Here is an 18,889-nt window from a genome sequence, read left to right on the forward strand (position 1 = left end):
AGTCCTGAATAGAATTAAATCAAGACTTGGTAAAACATTGGGGTTACACATTTTTTATGCTATAATTGTTATAAAATATCAAAGTAGTTTAATTAAGTTTGTTATAAACACACTATGACTGTATTCCATAATTAGAATATGTTGAGTATAAAATAATTTGTTTGACCAATACTGGGAATATTCACTGAAAATTTAGAGTCTATTGGCTGTGCAATGATTTCTGTAATTAAATATTAACAAGCATAATAGGACTTCATAGCAACCATAAGCCTTTTCTTATTTCATTCTTAAAGGTCTCGGGTTTGAACCATGCCCACTGCTATCCCCTCTTGAGGTTTGGGCTAGGATGTAATTATCTTTAGAATCTGAAGGAACATCCAAAACATGTAAAACATTTTACAAAAACAAAATATTACCTGAACTGTGAAAACCTACGAACATCCTCAACTCCTACTTGATAATGCTATCTCTGCTAAACACTTTGGTTACAACTTCTCACATGACTTCCACTGAACCAAATACTTGGATATATTAGTTTATTTATTAGTTTGAAGAGTTCCAAGTTGAGTTATGTTTGTTTCTCAGTGCTTGGTTACTGTATGTTGAAGATTTTATGGTGAGGGATGTCAAATTTGTTGCCTTTGATGACACCTACAATGACCTTCAACAGTTGGTCCTGGGATCAAAGCATCGTTCATACCCATTGGTAGACTCAAAAGGTAGCTTAATTTTGTTTTAGTTAAAGGACAAACGTTTTTAATACTATAGTGTCTTGTTTTTTTTGTTTCTAGCTAACCTAATGAATAAAAAACACTTGTGAAAGATAAAGTCAATTTGCTTTAAGAAGAACTATTTTGCTTACATTGAATTTTTGTTTATAGTTGATAGTATAAACAAACTTGATACAGTTCACTATTAGCTTTTTCTTTTATTGACAGATTCTATGATATTACTTGGATCAATACAAAGATTTGAATTAGAGAGAATGCTTCTTATTAAACTCAGCCAAGACCAGCAGATATTATGGAGCATGGACCACCGTGTCCCTCAGACCCAGCTTAGTCTACCCATACCCACAGTAACTGTCACCAATGCAGAAGGTGACAACACTGGCGCAGAGAGTGAGCCAGTTACAACTAAAAGGTTCCAGGTGACTAAAGTCACAGAGAACAATGGTGTGAGTGGTGGAGCAAAGGGAGACCAGCGAGTAGGCCAAAACATTCCCATGCAAGTACTTGCTGTAAGAAACATTTAATATTCTCTGCTAACACATATAGTTAAAAAGTGGCATAACAGGACAATGCGGTTTGGGTACCCATTGCTTTTAACACCTAAACCCAGTGAGTTTTCAATTGGCTATTCTAAAGATCTCTAAAACAAATTGCTTTTGAGAAAAACTCTTTCATTTCTATAAATAAAATTTTGGATTCAAAATGAATATAGGGCAATCTCTTTCTTGACTTGCAATGTAAAACAAATAGAAGATCTTGCTTTTTCAACTTTTTTGACATCAGAAAAATGCATAAATAGTATGTTTTTGCTCTGCAAAACTAATTTTAAAATGATTAAGTTGAAAGTTTTTTTTAAAATGAATCTTTAGTTGGAAACTGTTCTTCTGTTGTGTGCTATGAAATGTGAGACTTAGTTAAAAACATCTGACAAAAAAAAAAAAAGAGTCATTGTGATCTATAAATACTTTTTTGTTTTAATGGCCAGTAAACACTGTTGTATAACTTTTATATAATCAGGTCAACTGTTGTGCCTCATTCCTTTCATTCCTTCCTTCTCCTACTGCCTTTGGAATCTCCTTCTGTGTTATTTATTATTGGACCTTCTGTCGATATGGTCTTATCTATTTAGTAGACTTGTGAGTATGTGTGAGAGGAGGGGGGGGGGAGGGTTACCTGGCAGAAGATTTCAGTGCTACTTTTGGCGCTCAGCAAACACTCAGCTTGAGTTGGGATTGAACTCTAGCCCCTATAATAGGTAAGCAAGTTGTTTATGCCACACATCCTATCCCTGTATCATGTATAGCTATGGAAAATGTTCACAATTTTGGGATTTACTAAAATGTACTCAATGTTTCTTTCAGCCCTCAAAAGATTATCATGGGACAAAAGACAGCCAGAACAACTACCACACGGTGCATGCTCCTCTCAGGTCTATACTCAAGAAATCAGCTTCAGGTGCTTCTCTAACCCGAGCTCATAGCGCTGAGGATCTCAGAGGTAATGATCATGTAATTGTGTGGTGATAAAAGTGTTACTATAGCAAGATGTTAATAAAAAACTTAATATTACAAAGTCTATGACATGAATTTTCCTTAACCATCATACAATGCTGATGCTATCAAATGTGTTTTATTAGATATAAATCTTAGTATAATTGGGAAGAATGAAGGTAACTATAAGGTGTTGTATGTGATGTCTGTGTTCTCTATCTTGACTATTCTTGTTTTTCTTGGCTTGTTATAACAGACCTATGGTACACTTTGTTTTATTTATTTAGATAGACAAATATTTTCATATCTATCTTTCTTTTTTTCTAGATTTTAGATTTTTTTGCTATTTTTTTTCTCTCTGTAAACTAGTCTTGAGTTTGCTAGATTCTCATTTAGAATTCAATAACTTGTGACAGCATTTGATATAACTAATCACCTAGTGAAGAACTTAAATTTTTGTCTATTATGAAAGTATTTTAAAATCTTACTGTTTTAATTTTCACTTTTGTATTTTTTTACCACATTATAGCCACTTTTGTGTGTGTCCAGATTACTTTATCATGGTCAATACCTTTTTATTTTTTTTAAATCTTGTTTTCAAAAATGTATATTTTCACTTAGCGACCACTGTTTTATTAGTGAATAGCAAATATTAACAAGTGCACCTTCCTGAGTTTCTCTAACATTGCTAGATTTGTGTCCTACACTGTAACTGAGTGAATGTATTTTATGTATTAAACAATTTCCTTTTTACTGTATTTATATATTAAATACTTGTGCTATTAGTTGAAAGATTTAAAATCCAGATTTGTTCCCATTCTTTGAACTTAAGTTCCACATTTTTGTTGTTTTAATGTTTTTAGGAAAGTACAAAAAGTTTATTCAGTAGGTTTTTTTTTTTTGGCATGTAGCAGCAAAGGCATTTCTAGGTTTAAAAGTTTATGCATCATTGTTGTCCAGTGAGAATGTGGATTGGGGAAAAAAATGAGTGGGAGAGACACAAAATGTGGTCAGGGTGAATCCAAATTAAAGATTGAAGACTTAAAAGAAGTAAAGATCAGTATGGCAAGTGAAGTAGATTCACCTAATTTTGTGACTTATGGTTAATGAGAATTGGATCAGCACAAAAACCAGATATCATTACACTTCTAAACCCATTTCAACAGATGTTAGTAAAATAAAGATCATTCTCAAATGTTAAGCCCCAAAGTCCTGATATCAAATGGATAAGGACTCATTCCTAGTGACTTGAAACTAGTAAATTATAAATATAATGTACATCTTGTTTTGGAGCTGCTTGTTAAGTATTGGTTACAATTAATTATTTTTAATTAAAGCATTTTATATATATATATATATTATATACCTACATTGTTTATTTAATGAAAAATACTTATTCTAGCCGAAATGACCAACTTTTATCGCAAGCTACAAAAACAAAGAAAGGAAAGTATATTAGAAGACAGGCCTTTTACTATAGATGTAAGTAGCAGTTAAAACCAGTGCTGCCCAAGCATTCTCTTGAGAGCTCTAAAAGTATTTGGCTTTCTCCCAGGAGCATTGCTAAATAACTCTATCAATCATTTTACACTTTAGATCTGTTTGAGACTTTAATTGGAACATTAAGAAATTATTTATTTAGCCAAAGTTACTGTCTATCAAAACAGCTTGGGGATAATTGGTTTGATCATTTATTTGATAGTTACTTCAGTACAAAAGCTTTAAAGTTTATAATTTTGTACCAGCATTTCCAACTTTATAATAGATGTTTGTTTTAGATTTTTTTCTTAGTGTGTTTTAAATATAAAACCTTTTATAAACTTTATTCTATCTAAGTTTGATAAATGATTTTATCTCTACAGAAAGGCAGTTTTCAAAATTTATTTAAGAAAGTCAAAATGGTAAGGAACCTAAATAATTAGAAAGGAACAAAAAAAAAAGTAAAATTGTTAAAATAATTTATAACATTAAAAATACTACACCTTTTTGATGGCTGTGTATTGCTGTTTATAAAAAAAATAATGTCATTTATATAATTAATGCTGAAAAAGATAAAATATCTGATAAAAATATATTGTGGAATCTGGAGTTAAATATTTTACCTAAAAAAATATACCTTTTTTAAGTTTTATTTATGGTTTAGATGTATTTTTCTCTTTAAGTATATTTTCTAAAAAAAAAGTTATGTTTTTATAGTACTTTTCTCTCTCTAATGTTTTGAAAATGCAGGCTGACATACTTTTAATATGTGTCTTCAAGATATGTTTAAGCTTGTATTTGTATGTAAACTAAACAAGTATTGCATATTTATTGTCATGTACTTGGACATTAATGAATACCTATTGTAAAATGTTCATGTTGATATTTGTCAATAATTAATCAAAACTGAAACTGATTATTTCATCTCCTTCCTTAGAGTTCTGAGCCTAAACCAACTAAGATTAAAAATTTACCAATTGAAGATGTGAGTACAATATAAACACTACCTATATATTCATAAAACACTACGTATTTATAGTGTATAATAAATTATTTTTTTTTACCTTTACCTATCTCTTAGTCTGTTGGACTGTTGGGGCACCATGCAAGATTTGTGAACCATCTTTCTCCATTCTTCTGTCTTTTGCCTTAGATAGAACCTCTTTTAATAGCAGGCCCATCCATTCTTTTATGTTGTCTTCCCATTGCTTTCTCTGACTGCCTCTTCTTCTTTTTCCTAGAACTGTTCCCTGAAGGAAGGTCTTTGCGACCTTGTAATATGGTCTTAGATTCTTAGCTTGCGTTTTTTACAATAGTTAGCAGGTCATGGTGGGGGTCCAATCACTGTAGTAACCGTCTCTAATCTCCTGGTTTTGTGATGCGTCTTTAAATGTGATACCTAGGATCCTTCTGTAGCATCTCAATTCCTCCTCTCTAGCTTTTCAGTCAGCGTCCAACACTTGCAAGCATATTAAAATGTGGCCATGACAAGGGAGCGCATCAGTCTCATTTTGGTGCCGAGGGCTATGCCTTTGACTTTCCTTATTATTTTAAGTTTTAAAATTGCTGCTTTGGACAGTGCAATTCAGGCCAGTAGTTCAGGTTTCATTACCTCATCTGTGACAATAACTCCGAGGTATTTGAATCTACGAACATAGTCAGCTTTTCACCTCCAATACTGATGCCCCTTTTAAAGCCCTGTTAAAAAAAGGCAAAAGAAAAAAGAACAACCAATACATGCATTAGATAATAACACTTTTATACCTGTTACTGATATATATTTCTAAGAATTGGACCATGTGTTTTGCTAGCCATGCTGTCTTTCAAAAAGTAACCAATGTACTAATCCTGAAATGTTTTCAGTGAAGGTCTTGTCTTGTATATTGTAATATATTATCTTATCTTATATAATATGTCTCTGCTCTTTTCCAATGTTAGATTACTATCTTGTAATCATTTCATTTTGAGGCATTCATGCCTAACACAGAGAACTACTCTTGTCTCTAATCCAGGCATTCAATATCTTCAATACTGTATTGAAGAACTTTATTCTTAATGTGCAGTTACCTCAATTTCCTATAATGCTTTAGCAGCTTGTACTTACAAAAGTAATGTTAAAAGTTCAAAATTCAGAAAAATATCCTAATAATTACTCTTTTTATTATTATTATTGCTTTTATATGGCAGATGGGTATAGCATGCTCAGTGTGTTATGATCCAGTCTCTTTTGTGGACCAATTGGGGGAGGGGATATCTTGAAGAAGGTTTCTGTGCTGCCTTTAAGCACTCAATTAACACATCTCTGCTTGATTTGGAAATAGAACTCGAGCCTCTTTGATAGGTGTCCAAGATGTAGCCATGCGGTTTTAAAATTATATTCTTTTTTTTTTAATCTGTCTCGTTGGAATTTTATAATTACATTTTTCACCCACTTCAATGAAACTAATTTAACAAATGTAATTTCCTTGACAACATAATAATTTTTGCATTTTAAAATGTCCATTTATAAACAAAAGTGTCTCAAAATATATTTACAGCAACTAGCTTGGGAGCAGGAACAACTTCAACAGCCTATCGAATGGGAAGGTGTACAGATAGACCCTGCCCCTTTCCAACTGGTGGAAAGAACATCATTACACAAAGTAAGTTATTAAGCCTTAATTAGAGTGATACACTTCAATAGTGTTAGGGTAATATACAAGGTTTGGCATAGATAATTAAGTGCAAATTTGGTTAGTTCTATAATTTTTGTCTTTAGTTATTTATGCAATTTTTAGTTGTCTTTCACATAATCAAAAGCCACTTTTGTTTTGGGATGTTTGTTTGATTTTGATCTTAAGCTAAAGGCTCTAGTGAAAATGCAATTTCACCATAGCCTGTAACTTGCTTGAAATAAGTGCAACTACTTTTGTTATTATATTAAATTTTCAAACTGTTTTACATATGCATACATGTTACGTACACAGAATGTGGAATGGTGGGAATGTGTATTGAAAGGGGGAAGCAGATGGAATCCGAAAATGAAGGAATGTAATCAAAGTTGTTGTTTTGTTGACACATTATTAATTGTAACTCAATTAGATTAAAAAGTCTTTGGTATAATTTAATGGTGATGCAGTGGCTGAGTGGTGAAGTGCTGGGTTGGGATGAATTGTAAAAAGTTTGCATATTGTTATAAACCTGGTTGTGACACAGATGGGTAGTGGAGTGTGTATTTTTAGCCGACGCCAATTGCCCCAGGCGATTTACAAGAGGTCAGCCATGATGAGTTGCAATGGTTAGCTGAGACGAGTGTCAACAAGATCGCTCAGGAAGGATCTGTGTTTTGAATAGAACTCAGTTCTCTCACGAGTAATGTGGTCATGTGATTAACCAGACTGGTCGATCAACCTTCCCTTGCTTTCTGGACAGCCAGCGGGAACACTATATAAAGAGGAGAGGTGTCACAGTCAAGATGGTACACTACAATTCGGTTCACTACAGACGACTTGGTTCAATGTGGTTCAGCTGTATTTTTCTGCATGGCGCATTATGATGGTTCGGTGCGGAGTACTATGAAGTACTGTCAGGACACCTCGCGAATATGAGATGACTTAGTCAGTCAGTGTGTGAAGTCAGTCATGAACAGATGAACCCAGTGCAAGTCTGGACGAGGTTTGGTTATTAGTGTTGAAATCTTACTTGTTGCCAATTGTACAGTATTGGCTGTGATTTAGTGGACATTAAACTGTTACATTATTTTGGAGTTGGCGGTGGCGTGTAGAGCAGTTTGCTGAGAGCATGGATAGTGAGAATCATTACAATATTATTCTTGGTAAAAAAAAAATAAAACTTCATTGCTAGTTTTTAATTTCAAAATTATTAATATAAATATAAATGCTTTGTAATTCTATGTTTTTTGTTTTATCCAATGTTTGTTCAGGTCCATTCACTTTTCTCATTGTTGGGTTTAAGTCATGCCTTTGTTACCAACACTGGTAAACTAGTTGGAGTAGTAGGACTGAAGGAGGTAGGCTCTATTTACACTCTTTCTGCTATTGCAGCTTTTATTTTTTGGTCTTCTTTACTTTGCTTTAAATAGTTTTTCTTTCATAGTTATGCCCTTTAAACCTCTCACTGCAGGGGACATGCTAGGGGTCAATGATTTATTCTTTAACTTACCTCAACTCATTGGGCAACATGTGTCATTACTTAAGCTGTTCCTGTTGAAGAAAATCAACTTATATATGTGGCACATCTATCTGTAGCCAAAATAATATTTCACAAATATATGTGAGAAGATGGTTTGTTTGTAAACCCACAAGATTACATATATTTAGCTAATGGTTATTAATTTTGAACCTGCAGGGCTTTTTTTTTCTGAATCTTTTCCTTTCCTACATGCATTCAATAAAGTGGAGTTAATTTAGAGAAATCTAGTCATTATGTAAGGAATTTTTATAGATTTATAAAAAAAAAATACTGTCAAGTATATTATTTTTGTTTAATCTTCAACAGCTTCGAGTAGCCATACAAGGACAGATTGAGCTGCAGGCTAATGGCAAGCGGAGGGTGAGCAACCCCAGAGAAGAGGCAGAGCAGGCCATGAGTCAGGAGGAAGAGGCTGCCCCAATCGATGATGCCCACCTTGAGGTACTTGAAGAGCCTCCCAAAGCCATGTATAGACTTCACAGTGTTAAAAATAAAGATGCGGAGGTGTAGAGGAATGCTTGCAACTGTTTGTTAATGTCACGTTTTGAAATGCATTTATGTACATAGGCCATTTGCCCATTATACAGGCCCATTGACCTTTATACTCTTGTACGGAATCTTTTAAAATTACTGTGGGTCTCTGTCATGTCCACAGGAGAAGAAATGACGAGGAACTTGGAAATGAATGACAGGTGAACCACACATTTGTATAGTCTCTGCCTTAACTTATTTTAAAAAAATATTATTTACTAAAAAAAATTTTAATGTTAACAACAAATGTTTGAATGTTATATTTCTATCACTTAATGGAAAAATATTTCCTGATTTTGTAATTGTAAGCTAAAAAGTTCTTTAATTATTATTTTTATGTTCTTTCTTTTTTTTTTTTTTGTTGTTGTTTTTAATCATTAACAAATACTGTTAGTATGTATATGCATGTTAAATGTTTGTATGCTTCTCAGTGGAAAGAATTAATATTTTGAAGTAGTCTTTTTATCAAACCACTGTTGAAAACTTAATTATTCTTTAATAATTTAATTTTTACTTTTTAAAAAAATATTTTATTGTTGGGGTAGGGTAAGAGGTAAGGACTTGCAATTTTTATTGAATTAGCTTCTTTGAGTAAATCCTGTATTTTGCTTGATGTAGATATGGTTTAGTAAACAGTTATTTGACTCGCTGATCAGTGGTACTTATTTTAGGGCTCATTTTTAAATGAAACTATTGGGATGAATATTTTACATTTAATTTCATAGGTATGTTTTCTTTTATTTCTTCTTTTTTATAGTAAATTAAGAGGGAAGACCATTAATTATGGCATTACTGAAAATGTTTAAAAGTAATACTAGCCTGTCATTTTTATAAAATATTTATTACAAACCTTTTTTTTTAAAGTTTTGTTTGTATGTGACTAAATCCTAGAAAATTTTTATTTCTATAAAATATCAATATATTGTGGTTTCTATAGTTGTAACTAAGTTATACCTGAAGCTAGCCTACTGATTTAAAATCCTAATATTACCTATAGTCGCAATTGTGATTTACACCAAGTGCCTTACTGGTTGTTGTTTTTTTACCAAGTCTTGAATTGCTTTAAAATTTTTTGTTATCCCAAGGTGAAAGTTGCATCAAATGATACATGCACAATACCACATTTAATAACTTTAAAAAAAACATCTTTTGAGGATCTAAATATTTTAATTGTGAATTTTTTTTTTGTTTACTAACTTAAACATATAAGGATGTAAATTAAAATTGCTAATAAGATAGTCAGTATTAACTGTGGGGTTCGCTATTTATTTTGCTTTTAACTTCATGCTTTTGATAGTTAAAAATATCCTTTTTGTGAATTGAAGAAATTTCTAGGACCTACTATGAGATAAAGTGTTATTTTATGTTTTGAAATTTAGATATTTTACTTGTTTAAAATTACTGCTTTAAAACCTGAACTTTTTCACTATAAAGTGCCTTAATTTCAATTTGCTTTTATTTTTTACTAAATTTTTTCTATTTACTTTATCCCACACATCTGAATACCGAGAATGTAATTCCTATTATACTTTTTATTTCTTGTATGATATACACAGTATTTAAGTATAGAGATATCACTGTTCAACAATGTTTTTTTTTACCTTTACCTATCCCTTAGTCTGTTAGACCGTTCAGGCATCAAGCAAGATTCGTCAACATCTTTCTCCATTCCTCTCTGTACAAAGCATTGAATAGAACTGTTGATGGTTTAAGAAATGTGAAGGACAAAGTAAAGGTCTAAGAAATCAATGCTGTCCTACGTTTTTGAAACTTCAGAAATGTTCTTCTCTTGAAACTTTGAATACCCATGAAATTTTGTTGTTGTTATTGTTGTTTGTTGGCTTTGTGCATCAAATGTTGCAAACTATGCATGTTCTACTAGGTCTGTGAAGTCATGTGAAATACTGCACTTATGCTTAATCTTTGAACTTATTCCTTATGTTGGCAGATAACCAGCAAATATGGAACAGATGAAACATATACATATAAATGTACATATAAATGTGGTTATATTATTGTCATTGTCTCAGACAACTTGTGCTGGCTATTTTGCTATTTTCAGTCTTCCATCATCCATTTGTGTTTTTATTTATACAGTTTAGTCTTTAGTTTTTCATTTCATGATATTTTCTAAAATACTTAAACATTGTTAATTTATAATAACCTTTGCTAACCAGTCACAAATTGATCAACTCAAAATATAGCACAAAGTAAATTAGCTCTGTAACTAAAAGCAATAAATTGAGCTTAACATGTTCTAAATTTTATGAAGGAATTTCAAATGGGTGAATTTATATATGTGAATTTATATATATTCATATATTCCTTATCAGACCATTTGTTAATCTGACTAGACACTTATGTGGACATATATTTAAACTATCTTGTAACACAGGTCATGTTCTTCTAAGCCAGATAATATTTAAACTATCTTGTAACACAGGTCATGTTCTTCTAAGCCAGATAAGGGAAGTGATCCCAAATGATCTAATTATCTGAAATGGACAATTTCATATATCTCGCATGACCCACCAGCTTTGCCTGTTGATGTGTTCCCAGGCTATTTATTGTTGACTTTGCCAAGGACCCCTCCTGTTTTTTTTTCAATCAATCATCCTAACATAGTTCATGAATTAGTGTGTATCTGTTACAGTTAAATTTCATGGCTGCTCTCTTTTTCCTTCTCTCTCTCTCTCTTGTTTGCTTTTGACTTGATTTGGAAAGACTTGCTTCATAATGCACTAATGCATTATATCACTTTTACTTATTTCCCCCCCCCCCCAATCCTGCCAACAACAAAAAAGTTAGTCCTCTGACTTTTCTTCGGCTTCTCCATTCAAACTATATTTTATTTATACCATGACATCCCATACACACACAGTGACACTCACACAGACAACTACTTTCACACTGTTTGGCCCATGCTTATTACTATGACAACGTTTTAAGCATCCACTATTCAAATGCATTTTCTGAAGGCCCAAATTGATTGCTACATATCCGTTCCCAACTCTTCAATTTTTTTGGTATTGAGTTCTCCAATTGAAAAGAAATATCAATTTGGTTTTATTGTTTTGTGTTTTCTTTATACCCCTTTTGAATGTAGCAAAATGACAATAGATCTAGACTTATCTTTTTTTATGCTATTAGGATTAGTTTTTTTTTTATTTCATTAAGTCAAGGTCTAAAGCAGCGGTTCTCAACCTTTTAAGCTCGGCGACCCCTTTTACAATCCCCCACTCTGATGCGACCCCCCTCCACACACACACACATACAGCAATAGAAGAATGCACAATATCAATCCATATTTTCGATGGTCTTAGACGACATCTGGCAAATTGTCAATCAACCCCCAAAGGGGTCGCGACCCACAGGTTGAGAACCCCTGATCTAAAGGGAAGCGGAATTGACATAAGGCAAGTTTTAAAAATTTACTTAGGGCAAAAGGAATAATATACAGGAAGTTCTATTTTTGGACTATCTTTTTAAATGCTTTATAAATAGATTGTGGCCTTTTGGGGGAATACTGTAAATAAAATTAAAAAGTTTGAAAGAAAGCTTGCGGTTTTTCGTGAATAGCAGTCGTCAAGTAGTGAATCCGTCTAATCCTGTTCTTAGTAAGCATCTAGAAGGTAAAAGGAACCTGTGTATAAAATTCCATGCGGATATGTCTGACAGTTAAAAGAGATTTTATGATCAATCATTGAGTCAGTGGTATTTTACAAATATTTGTGTCCTAACATCAGCTGAGTTACTTTCACTTTGATTTATTGTATTTTTGATAATGTATTTACTTAATTATTATATCTTCCTATCTACTCAAATACTAAAACTTCTTCTTAATTTACCAGAATTACTCCTGAAAATGTGAAAGCGTATACTGTCCATCTCTTAAGCTAAAAGTGATATATTATTTTTTGATTGATCTAAGAGGTGGCTGGTTCACTTTACTCTTACCTTTATTTTTTAAATCTTTTTTAAAAATATATTTTTAAATATTTTTCTGCTTAGATTGTCCGACCTGTTTACTGGTTGTTGAGCTCTGAGCCCTACTTACACTTTTTTAGTCTCATTTTCTGTTTTCTAAAAGAGAAAAAAATGTTTTTGTTAAACTTTTGTGATCCTCGCACATGTTACATTCTGCCACCCGTCAATGTTTTATTTATTTTCTTGGATGTTTTTACTTTATTTTATTGTTTATTAGGAGGCCCTCTTTGTATGCATCATACCAATACTTGTGCTGTAAATAAAAAAATTGATTTTCAACAGAACTATTTATTCTACCAGTATTTGGCTTGTTATGAGTGTTAGTTTAGTATAATTGAAAGGTTCAACAAAAAAAAATGTTTATGCAACTTGTACACTTGTTGCTAATTGTTTAGACTTTGATGTCATATTTCCAAAATATTATTGCTTTATTTTATTTCTTTAGCAAGTCATATACTTCATAAATATCTGTTGCAATGTTTTCAAGTTTTTTGTTTTCTTATTTTTTACATAAGCTTTTACATAATCTTGAAACATGTTAAACATGCAGCAGAAAAGAATGTGTCGAATAATTTATTTTTATAGTCATATATTTATAATTACATTACTTGTCACAATGAAACATACAGTATTAAAATCTTATGTTTGTCACATTGTTGTTTGAATGGCTAGGCTAGTTGAATAATCTTGGGAATGCAATAATTATGGTCATACTTATTCAGCTTTTTTGATAGCGTGTCATCCTTGCTGAGGCCATCTTGCAGGAGGCTAGGATCCTTTGTCATCACCTAAGCATAGAACTGTCCTTGGCATCTAAAGTTTTGAGATAAAAAGAAAAATAATGTTAAGTTTTAATTTAATGCTGTCCAATAAATTCCTGTCAGTTGTCAAAGCAACTGGATCAGTGTTGGACCAATATATGTTTAAAAGCGTGTCTTTGTTTTTTTGTATGCTATAAAAAGACAGTTGGAGAGCTCTCCTGAAGGCGTGGGACACACATTTGAAGCCCAAAGAAAATCCCTTGTAGAAGACAGGCACAGAAGATGTAAAGAAAACTAAAAAAAGACACCCCCTCCCTCCTCCCCCCGAGAAAAATGGTTTAGTCTGCATCAGATGTGAAAAAATATGCAGGTCGCAACTGGGTTTATAGGCCATGTGAAACATTGCACTTCTTCTTGATCTTCAGAATCGAAGATATTGCCATTATTATTATTATTGCTGTTATTATTATTATGTTAGAAACAAATGAGTATTCATTCTCTGGTGCTGCCAGGGTCGAGTTTAATTAGATAGAAACAAAGTTCATTTAGTCCCTTTATCAGTGTCCACTGAAGAATTTTCTAGTGATGTGGCAGGTCTGCAGCAGTACTGCCCTTATTATTATTATGCTATAAAGAATCCTAAACTTAAACCAAATCTATATTTGCTTAACTCTCTAATAATGGCAAAATAAAACATGTTAAGAATTTATGAAATCTGTAGATTTGTTTAAATTACCTCATAGAATTCTGTCCCATTGGTATTGATTGCTGAGAGTAAAAGAGAAGCACAGCTAGCACTTTTTAGAGATTGAATTGGTTTGGTCAACTGATACTATGATAGATATTATTTCTCAAATGTTAGGTCTAGACTTGGTAACTGAAAATCGATGCAAGCCTGTTTTAATGGAATTACATTTAGACTTATATGTGTAGTTGTTTTTTTTCTGTAAAATGAAATTAAAATTACATTTAACTTACTGGTATATGAATGTATAGTGTTAAATAAAAGTTAACAATTCATTGTATTATTATTTCTTAAAAATATCTATCTTCATTAAATCATTTGAAACAACTTTTAATACAATGATCTGAATGTTATATTGTGATTTGGTAACTTGTATACTTTTTATTGTCAATGTTCTTGTCATTACTTCAGTTTATCTTCCAGCCATTTTGTATCTAGTCCTGATGTCACTTGTACACATTGTCTTGGCCATATTGGTGACCCCAACTATATAACTATGATATTGTGTCATATGATTCATTGTCTTGGACCATGTCTTCTCCTTGCCTATATGTTTGTCTGTGTAACAATGGTGGTTTACATTAAGTGTTACACTCATAGTGGCTACGTTACTTTGGTGCTTTCTTATTTCTACTGGATCATTCCATTGCTTGAAAAAGACCAAGTAATCTGTTTGTAATGTAAAGAAGATTTGTGCTGTAGTTCTATTACTAATGTAAGATACCCCATGTACCTGCCTATTGAGTTTCCTATTCATCTCATAAAACCCTCACCTGATTTATCTTGAATATCTTTGTTTTTTTTTTATTTCCTCTTCTGACTGTCAACTTTGTATTAAACTGAGACCTTTGTTTCATATTAGACTGACTCACACTTTGTATCATATTAGATTGATAACTCTTTAATAGTACACTGACAATTATGTGTTGATATTAAACTGATTATTTTAGTATAATACTGAACTATGATACATGAGGTTTGTGGTGAAATACTTTCCTTAGTTACTTTTGGTAGATAGTAAGTGTAGTTTCTAATATAATATTTTTTGGTGTTTTTTTTTTATTGTTTTGTTTGAATCATGGGCTACAATGCTAAGTTGAGAAGTTGACCATCTATGTATATTATTTGTTGATTATGTGATACAAATTTATAATACAAACTATGCAAAAGTAACACCCTTCTTCTCAAGTTTTGATTTATATTTCATATTTATGTCTTATGTTGTAACCAATTGGAGAAGTTAAATCTAGTGGTCAAGATGTTAAGATTTTTATTTTCGTTTATTTTGCTTTTTATTAAGATCTTAGCACCGTGATAGTAAAGATAAAGAAAAAATTGTTTTATTAAATTTGATAGTAAAGGTAAAAGGAGATTGGTAAGGGCTTAATGAAACCAAGATCACAAAATAATGATAGCTATGGGTTCGTCATCTCTCGCACATTATATGTCTGTCTGTGAAAGTCTGCTGTGGGTTCCTCATCTCTCGCACATTATATGTCTTAGTCTGTGAAAGTCTGCTGTGGGTTCGTCATCTCTCGCACATTATATGTCTTAGTCTGTGAAAGTCTGTCTCTAGACTCACGTAACCCATAGGCTACCTTTCTCTCTCTCTCTTGCCTTCTCTTTCTCTACTGTATTGTTGTAGGCCTACACTCAGTACATTCTCTGCAATGAGACATATCTAACAAAATAATCTAGACTTTGGTATGTGTAAGAACAAAAAACTCAGACGGGACGTGTAATAAATGAACCATGACTTGGCATTAATATTAACTTCTTAACTTATGCCGCTTGCGCCATAGACTCATTATATGTAGGCATGTATATATATATATATATTATATATAACAACAAGTCAGACCGAACACCTCAGCATACACGTCAGGCCATGCAGTGAAATGGAACCACATACATAAAAAAAGATTTCGTTTAGCAAAACTTCAGTGCTTCTCACAAGCTACACATTGGGTACATTCGGAGTTCCATTTAGTATCTTGACTCAAGAACCATTACTTAAAAATACGAAAATAAAACCAAATATAATACTCAGTAGACTAAAAGATTAAGACATATTTCTTGCTAGAACAAATGTGTAAAAGTGCTCCTTCCTCTCTATCGCAGCTACAGCATGGAATGGGTTGCCTGAATCAGCCAGAAAAAGAAATCACTTAGCTGAGTTTAAGTCTATATTTAACGTGCATGACTAGATTAACACACAGACTCACGTAGGACATAAATATCTCCTCTTTTGAACGAATGTCTGTAATTTGTTAAAGAAGATACATTTCACAGATAGGCCTACCTGCGAGTTACAATACATGTTTCAAACTATTCTTACCATGGGGCGGGTAGGTCGTGTCGACTCGTTTGAGAATCTAAAATCGTGTTTGATCAATCGATGAGATTGAAAGTTTATCGGAACATGTTCTATATACTCTCAAACACACATAGACCCACACCTGAGTGCCACTAGACAGGATTGCCACTTGCCAGGTCTGTAAATGTAGGTCATCAGGACCAACTCCGTCTTCGTGTCAACAGGTGTATTGAGAGGATCATACGAAAGTACTAGAACGGTCATCGCGTCAATGATCCTCTACATTGTCATCTTTGTTGTTTAATAATAGAACTTTATAGGAAATGACATGTTTTTTTCACTCGAATATATTATCTAATTTAATATCTGTGAGTTACAATAGGCCTACATGTTTCAAACCAGGTCGTGTCGATTTAATGTGCATTAAATTCTTTATTACACTAAATATATGGCTTCGGCTATCCTCACACATGGGAGAGGCAAGCACTATAACCATGAGATATATCAATTAGATAAAGACCCAAAGGCAGATCCCGAATGCGTTGGATTGATGATGTAGAGGCAGATCTACAACAACTTGGGGTTCGGGCGTGTAGACGAAAGGCCCAGGATAAATCTAAATGGAGGGATGTGCTGAAGCAGGCCAGAGCCCTCCATGGGCTGGAGCGCCACTGGGATTAATGGATGGAAACCATTTCACATATCTAGGAAGCATAGTGTCAAATAACGCATCGCTTTAAAAGGAAGATGATAATCGTCTGGCCAGGACCTGTAGTGCTTTTGGACGCCTCCAGGCGGGGGTTTGGCGTAATAATTTGCTCCGCCTGCCTACAAAAATCAATGTCTACTATGCATTTGTTCTCTCAATCCTTCTATATTGATCTGAGACATGGGTGCTATACAGAAAGCAACTCATACTTCTCGAACGCTTTCACCAAAGATGCTTGCGCTCCATCATGGACATCAAGGCCACATTACAAATAGCAATGCCCTTGCAAACGTCGGTATAGGCAGTATAGAGGGACTTCTTATGGTCCGACAGTTACGAACGTATGCAAAAAACAGTCCTTTTTTGATGAGCGAAGGGTGGTCGACGTAACAGAGGCGACCCACGGAAACGCTTTAAAGATCAGCTTAGGCACCAACTTGCTTTAACTGACACAGAAGAGAGCACCTGACTGCAGGCGGCTTCGGAACGAGACAGCTGGAGATCACTAACAAAGGCCGCGGAATACACACTTGAGGCAAAAAGAAAATCGGACAGAGTTCGACGGCGAAAAGAAAATTTAATTAACAACCGGCGGGAAATGGTTATGTCTGCACTGGTTGTGGCAAAATATGTAGGTCGCAGGTGGGGCAGCGTAGCCACGGGAAATGCTGCATTCCTCATTAATCGTCGGACTCGAAGATAAGCTTTTATTTATGTGAAGCAAACTTCATCGCCATTAATGTAAAATGTTTTTATCATTTCATTATTTATTTCTGCGACACTAACGCTCAATTTAAATTATTAACACTCTTTTGAAATCGAGAGAGAGAGAGAAAGAGAGAGAGAGAGAGAGAGAGAGAGTCAAGGAAAATCAAGGGAATCAAGAGGAAAATAAAAGCTTGCATCAGTTGTACATCCTAAGTCACACACACACACTTTGGACTACATACAGCTTAGAGAGGGAAAGTAATAAAGTGATAGTTTTTTTTTTCTATTCTTCCAAACAGTCAACAATCGATAATGATAAATCAATAATTGATTCAAACTGTCATTCTCTCTCCCCCCCCCCCACCAACCCTTGAGCCTACCTTCACAATATACGCCATCACCCGTAGGTTTTACTGACTTGGTCACATTGTTCGTTGGACAACATTGCTCATAGTGCCATGAAGAAACAATCTATTAATATATTGTTACCTTAGAGTCTTCAATGGTACGTTGACCAGCTATTTTTTGTTTTCGCATTCTTAACCAAGTATTTCATTGCAGGTCCTACCAGGGTTCGATCTCTGAGGAATGCCTTCTTACTCAAAAGAAGTAGGCTATTTGAGCCTTCACACTTTAGTGTTTTATCTCTAGTTTATAAACGCACAGCACCCCTTCGACGAAAGTCAAGGGAGAGATTAGATCAGATGATTTTCATATATCAAGGTAGTTTTGTAATTTGAATTTATTAGAGATATTTTAAACACTGGAGGTAACTACATTCGTTTGGCTGACAACTGCCTATTCTGAAACGAGATCTATTTATTGACGTGTCTAGCCTGGAACTAGAGGTAGGCAGTGTGGATTTCATTTCAATAAACCCTCTTAACAATAATAACTGATCAAATATGATCAAAACGATAAAAGATATTACAAAATATTGTTCACTGTTAGTGAAGAGAAAAGGGAGGGAAGCTATAGTCCTACGACATACAAATTAAATGTATTACCGCCGCTACATGGCTAAACTAGTTTGATCTCCACCATTCTCTCCAAGAGACAACAAAACCCTGAGAGATCTGCTCCAGCAACGTTTCGGAATGGGCCCCCCTCCTCTTCTCTGGCCAACCTTCTTTCTCTCTGTACTCTTCTTATCAATAGCCTTTGAGTCAAACGACTTTCCACTCAGTGTAATGAAGTTGATAGGAAGATATTTACTTGGGTGAAAGGGGGGTGAGGGGCG

At 33.6% G+C, this 18,889-nt stretch overlaps 1 protein-coding gene and 1 long non-coding RNA gene across 7 annotated transcripts in view; one reads left to right on the forward strand and one right to left on the reverse strand.

The window, feature by feature from the left end:
• LOC106057415 (chloride channel protein 2-like) overlaps positions 1–15,088 on the forward strand; it is a 53,660-nt gene extending 38,572 nt beyond the window's left edge. For 4 of the 6 annotated variants that reach the window (XM_056008179.1, XM_056008178.1, XM_013214589.2 and 1 more), the window contains 10 exons: positions 586–719; positions 939–1,240; positions 2,093–2,228; positions 2,368–2,400; positions 3,624–3,703; positions 4,084–4,122; positions 4,638–4,685; positions 6,238–6,342; positions 7,623–7,709; positions 8,198–15,088. In XM_056008179.1, the coding sequence (XP_055864154.1) occupies positions 586–719; positions 939–1,240; positions 2,093–2,228; positions 2,368–2,400; positions 3,624–3,703; positions 4,084–4,122; positions 4,638–4,685; positions 6,238–6,342; positions 7,623–7,709; positions 8,198–8,401 (1,168 nt within the window). In that variant the 3' untranslated portion in view covers positions 8,402–15,088. The remainder of the gene's footprint in view (positions 1–585; positions 720–938; positions 1,241–2,092; positions 2,229–2,367; positions 2,401–3,623; positions 3,704–4,083; positions 4,123–4,637; positions 4,686–6,237; positions 6,343–7,622; positions 7,710–8,197) is intronic. The other 2 variants (XR_008774370.1, XM_056008182.1) reach the window with 2 other exon arrangements.
• On the reverse strand, positions 13,935–16,398 carry LOC129922360 (uncharacterized). The gene is made up of 3 exons (XR_008774371.1): positions 16,254–16,398; positions 15,514–15,580; positions 13,935–14,065 (listed from the first exon to the last, which is right to left on the reverse strand). It is a non-coding gene; the product is annotated as an uncharacterized LOC129922360 (long non-coding RNA).
• Between the last annotated feature and the right edge of the window lie 2,491 nt (positions 16,399–18,889).

This window comes from Biomphalaria glabrata, chromosome 13 (assembly GCF_947242115.1).
Source record: "Biomphalaria glabrata chromosome 13, xgBioGlab47.1, whole genome shotgun sequence".
Lineage (NCBI taxonomy): Eukaryota > Metazoa > Mollusca > Gastropoda > Planorbidae > Biomphalaria > Biomphalaria glabrata.